The 5,823-nt window shown below is 52.0% G+C and overlaps 1 protein-coding gene across 2 annotated transcripts in view; it reads right to left on the bottom strand.

Annotated features, from left to right (window-relative positions):
- FLT4 (fms-related tyrosine kinase 4) overlaps positions 1 to 4,325 on the bottom strand; it is a 36,119-nt gene extending 31,794 nt beyond the window's left edge. For both annotated transcript variants that reach the window (XM_010146385.1, XM_010146384.1), the window contains exon 1: positions 4,232 to 4,325. In XM_010146385.1, the coding sequence (XP_010144687.1) occupies positions 4,232 to 4,308 (77 nt within the window). In that variant the 5' untranslated portion in view covers positions 4,309 to 4,325. The remainder of the gene's footprint in view (positions 1 to 4,231) is intronic.
- Between the last annotated feature and the right edge of the window lie 1,498 nt (positions 4,326 to 5,823).

The raw sequence follows: 5,823 nt of genomic DNA, 5'->3' as shown, positions 1-5,823 counted from the left end.
GTGCAAAGCCTGTGGCTGCTACCCCCGTGGCCCTGCTACAGCAGGTGCGGAACATGGGGCTGGCCCTGCTCTCAACCTGGTGCCAAGGGCTTCAGACCCCAACTGTGCAAAGGAGCCCCAAAGCCCTTTGCATTTGCTCAGGCATTTTTGGCGCTCCACGTTGAACAGGGCAATTGTACAAGTCTCCAGCGTTTCCTCTCTGTTTGTTTACCCACTGGGATTTTCACGCATTATCAGATCCACTTGTTTTATTAACCGTCAAGGCTAGCAGTGGCTGAGTGACATGTATTTATGTAAACACGGATGGGACAGTACAAACAGACCTGCTGACCAGCCCGCGGGCAACTCTAAACTAACGCATTCCTCGCATCACGTGCTGCTCGGCCAGATTCCGCGGGGACACAGAAGGTGTAGGCATTACTGCGAGTCCAAGTTAGCGTCACTGGTGTGTTAAGAGGACCAGAAGGTGGCAGGGATGACAGCTGGCCAGGCTGACTCGGATTTATTTCTGAATTTACCTGCTGCATTTGGGGAAAGGTCCAGGCAGCAGGTTTGGATGGTTCCCTCCCTCCTGTCACCCTCAAGGATTTGTTCCCAACGTTGTTTTCTTTCAGCTCTGTGATAATGTGCCTCTGGGTGACGGAGCCTGCTGATGCCAGCTGGAAACAGATGCACCCTAGGCTTCTCCACAGCTGTTTTCCTAAATCTTTTCAGGACAGATGCTCTTCAAGGGAGACGTTGCAATTGGCACCACAATCCTCTTTGAAGCTCCCAAGCGTGATATGATGGGCAAAGCTGGCTGAGGCTTTGTGGCTTAGCTGGGATATGACAGATCCCCCCCTCGGCACCACAGAGGATGTTCACAGCAGTCACGCACGTGTAGGAGAGAGCAGCAGGTGTTGTGTGTCCCTGGACGCTGCTCTGGAGCAATCATGGTGGGGCACTGCCTTATCCTCAGTCTCCTTCAGCTCTGCCATAGCGCTCATTTCCTCCACGGGATCCAAGAGGGCTCTGGGGTCAAAAACTTCCTCTCTGCCAGAGTAGTGTTTGTGCACCTGCGAGCCAGCTCTATTCACAAGTCAGTGGGCAGCAAGGGACAACCTTGCCCTTCTTTTTCTCAATACCAGCACCCTCGGGATGGCATGGCATGGCACAGCCAGGACCAAGGTGATCCCTCTGGAAGTTGCTGCTGTTGTGCAGCCGGCTCCTGTGGGCTCTGCTCCAATATTCATGAGCTGGAACAGCACAAGCACTCTGCCTTCCCCCAGCGCAGGCTGCCGAGGGCATGAATGCAGAGATTCCAGTATTCCTTCCTCCCTTCTCAGGATGGGAGCTAATAAAAGGCTCACTGTCCATGTGGGCATCAGCCCCTTTGCCCTGCTCCGCCACGTGCTTAGGTCAGAACATCACTGGGGCTCTCAGCCAGCCCTGGCATGATCTGTACTTTGGGAAACGCTCCTGTACTGGTCCCCAGCTCTGTCGGGACCTCTCAAGGGTGCATTGTGCTGAGTGACAAGGGAACGTGCCAGTATGTCACAGCATTTGCAGAGTCCCAGCATCAGGTGGTTCCTCACGCGTGTGCTGTGTCTTTGGGTCTCTGTTAAGCATGCCCAGCTCCAGAGGCATCGCTTAGCCCATGGCCTGGCATGGACTCCGGTCACCAATGAGGCTAGATGGGCTGTGGAGCAGGAGGGGGCTGCAGAGCTGTGGGAGTGTGAGATCCAGGCTACTGCAAGAGAGCCTGAGAGCACAGTTGGCTGTGGGACTCTCATGCTTGGTGGGTGAAACTTGAAAGGTCTCCAGGGAGTCTCTCACGGGGGGTTTTGAGCTCAGCTTTCTGCGGCAGCACTGCTTCAAGCAGGCCTGTACTCCTGGCTCCAGGGCAGCTCGAGGAGCAGCCAGAGGACATTGTTCTCAAGGGGAGACTAGGGTCAAACTGAAGCCACCTCCAACACGATGCTCTGCAGGAAATCCCTGGATCCTGGATTTGATTTTGTATTTATTTCTGCCCTACCCTGCCCTACCACCCTCTCCTTCTCCTGTTCTCTTGGTGGTCTGGCATGTTTTTCCCTTCAGCTCCCATTAACACAAGTCAGGTCTTCCCAGGGTGGGCCATGGTCCAGAGAAGAGGTTGGAGAAGCAGCTGGCTGTAATTAGATATCCAGAGACCAAGAAAGATTTACTTTTCATTCAAATGAAGTAACAGTGTCCCACAGTCAAAATCCTCTCCTCAAGACATTAGACAAACAAAGGCTTGAGAGCTCAGAGGCAGCAGGGGAACCTTGAAGCTATGCAGGAGATGCTGAGACTTATCTACCTGTGGATGGTGCAGAGGGCACTGCACAGCTCCTGAGGAGCACATCTGGGACGGGAGGATGCAGAGGTGGGGGAGCAGCATGGGCAGAGGGTGCATATGGGGTTTAGCACTGTTTGCAGATGGCTCTGCTGGTCTTTGGCTGGCCAGTGCAGTCCTGCACAGCACCTGGGAGCCAGCGGTAGGGATGCTCCTTCTCTCGGCTGTGTCCATGCCACCACGCTGTGTGGATGCTGCCTAATGATCTTGAAAGATGAGCCTCGCCACTGCCACAGGGACAACACTCTCTTGTTGCCACTTAGAGAGACTCTGTAGCTTGTATGACACTCCCTGCAAGGGCTGGCCATGCAGAGTCTGCACTGGAAATAAGATTGTTTTTTTCCCCCTTTGTTTTATTTTCCTTCATATTGATACCTAACAAGCGCACGAGGAAAGGCAATCTTGTCCACAGTCCAGCAGAGTTGCCTGAAAAGAGGCTTAGCACTTTATGGTGCTAAGCAGGTATGTTCATGCTTGCCTGCAGAGGACACTTTCTTGAATCACACCTCTGAATTCAGTATGTCCTTTAGCCTTCTTGGCTCAATCCACAGGCAACACAGCCTTGAAACCGCTTTCTGTTCCCTCTCTGGGCCACTGCTGAGAAAGAGTCTATGCTGATCATAAATTTATTCAGAATAATCTCACTGAATGTCCCCTCTTCCAAGGTTTTCAGTCAGCTCCCACATCCCTCTGTGAAGAAAACTACCATGGCAGAGCACTGCAGTCCCCAGACGCCCTCCTCTCCCTCTATGTCTCTCTCAGCAGCTATGTGGCTGACCACAGTCCTCCAACTCACGCATTTCCTACAGGCTAACACACACCATGGCTCCTCAGGTCACTGTATGAACAAGCCCACCACCACTCAGCTTCCCAGACCGAGTGAAACCAGTTCAGGGTGGCCATCAACAACCTTTCCTCTGTCCCCTTCCCCTGGCTGTGAACTGGTTCACACAGTAAAAGCAATGCCATCTGTTCCAGGAAAAGTTGAATATGTGTGTGACAAGACATGAACGCGATGCCAGCCAAGTGTTTGCAGTAATTGCTCCATGGTTATATATAACACTGGGAAACACCCATGTGAGGCCCACGCTGGATTTATACCCCCTAGCACGCAGATCCCAGGCATGGATCTGCTTTCAGCTGCTGAAGGGAAACTCCAGCTTTGTCAGGAAAATTGACCTTGGTCAATTCTCCCACTTGCAGGCTTTTTTTTTTCCCCTTTCCAAGACAGGGGTTAGTGGTGAAAACGTGTGCAGCCAAGTGTCCCAGCATGGGATAAATCAGCTCAGGAACATCACCTCCTCAGAGCCACAGTCTCCAGAACAACCAGAGATTCTCTAGCTCCTCTCGCAGAGCTACTCACCTGGCCTGGCTGAGGCTTCTCTTCACTCCTAGGAAGAGCATTAAATCCCAGCTTCCTAGAAAAGCTGCCACTAAGTGCAGCCTTGTCTCCTCCCGTGGATATTTCTCAGCATCTCCCAAAATGACCTGCTAGATTTAGAAACCAGAACTACAGTCCTAGCAGCCCCTGATGAGGTGGGAATAAGCAACATCAGAGAAAGACAAGGAGAGTTAGGAAGGCCAGTTTCCCTAAAGAGCTTATAAGGAAGCAATCAGATCATGCAAATGTTTCTCCATCTTCCTTCTGCCTGCAAGACTACAGCAGAGGTTATCACCATCTCCTCTGAGATGTTCTTCAGCTTCTTTTTTTAATTAATGAGTTAGATGAATTCACACTCGGTGAACGTTGACGATTTCTAGCCTAGTTCTGCAGGTGTACTGCAGCCAAGATGTCCCTGGTGGGCTCTCTTTGCCTGGTCCTCCAATACTTACTACGTAAGAGCAGTCTAGGCAGAGTCACGCTTGCTTGCGCCTTACCTGCAGGTGATGGTCAGCGTATCCTTGGCGTTGATGACGTGTTCCTCCTCGGTGATGCTAAGAGTAGGGGGGGTCATAGAATAGCTGCGCACCAGGTCTGTGGAGAGAAAGGAGAGAGGGGATGATGCAGACTTCTGCTAGCCTGGACCCGCTGCTGCGGGCAGCAGCTGGTTTGCCATCACGAGCCCAGAGACAGGCAAAACCTCTTGAAAGAAACGACTCGTAGGAGTCTGCTTTTACAAGACAGTTTAATGCTGGCTCACAGGGTCACAAGCGGGTCCTTCACAGCCCTCTTGGCTCCAGCAAGCAGCTCTTCAGCAACAGCTCTAGGGCCAGACAACCCCTGGGCTCAGGCAGACAGACAGACTAGCACAGAGGAGGGCCAGGGGAAAAAAAAATACAAAAAATAAAGATGAAATCAGGGAATCCAGGTGTGGCCATTCCTCACCAGGTGACTGAGATCGAGCTCACTTGGCCTAGGCTGTGAAATGATCTTATCTGCCAACTGGAGGGAGCCTGGCTGGAGATTGGTCTGTACACACGTAGTTTTCTGTAATCAGGGGGACAAATCGGGGGTGCCCACATACCACAAATGCAAAATGCTTGAGTTTGTCCAGAGATGCTCTCAGAAGCCAGCAGGCATCCACTGAGCACCCTCCTCCCTGGGGACACCCAAACCGGACCAAACCTTCGAGGATTACAGCAGCCCCTTCCCTGCAACGCAGCTGGACAGTCATTCCAGGAGTGAAATTATCCAGGCTCAGGGGTGGGCAGTTAAACATTATCACACACTTCTCCCAGCTTTTGTCTGGGATAGTCCCCCTTCTCCTGTCCTTGCATCTCTGGCATGCCAGACACACACCCTAAGCAAGTTCCTCATGGACAAAACATCTCGAAGTACCGGTTACCTTCAGAGACATAACTGTTGTTTTTCATTCGCACAGTGTTGCTGACTGTCATTACTTTGCGATTTTTATCTTAAAACCCCAGCTTCTGGAGAACTGAGATAATTCAAAAGAAAAGTCTCGGTGACTGCAAAAACAAGCAAGCAAACCAACCAGAAATAGAAGAAAAACAAGAATAAGAAGAAGTTGTGAAATGTGAAGCTGTGACTCAGGTAGATGCTAAATGCTAAGGAAGAAAAAAGAGTGTAAAAATATGCTGTTCGCTCGATTTTCTACAGAACATGAGGTTCTGCAACTGTGTTCTGTGCCCGCCTGTCTCCTTCCCTCGTAACATTCAAACCCATGTATCGGAGAGATCTGGCAGGGAGGGAGAGGTCTCAAGGACGTGGTGTTTCCGCTGGTTTCACAAGCAGCAGGAACGCCGTATGACGTCCCTCCTCCAAATCCACCAACGAAGGAGCCCGTGACTGGGGAACCCCGTGGCAGAACCATGGCATGAGTGTTTCTCCATGGAGGAAAGTGCCCCAGCAGACACCAGATGGTCTCCAGCCCCTCTGAGGCATGGCATGAGGAGCCAGCCCTGCGGAGAAGCCAGGGTGCGCAGGGTCCACTGCCACCAGGAGAGGATGCCAAGGGGGACACGGTGGTTGGAGGGACGTGCTGAGCAGCACTGCCGGCACAGCCAGA

This window comes from Buceros rhinoceros, unplaced genomic scaffold (assembly GCF_000710305.1).
Source record: "Buceros rhinoceros silvestris isolate BGI_N320 unplaced genomic scaffold, ASM71030v1 scaffold32672, whole genome shotgun sequence".
NCBI lineage: Eukaryota > Metazoa > Chordata > Aves > Bucerotiformes > Bucerotidae > Buceros > Buceros rhinoceros.
Note: the sequence above shows the minus strand (reverse complement) of the source record. Positions and strands in the feature narration are given on the sequence as shown.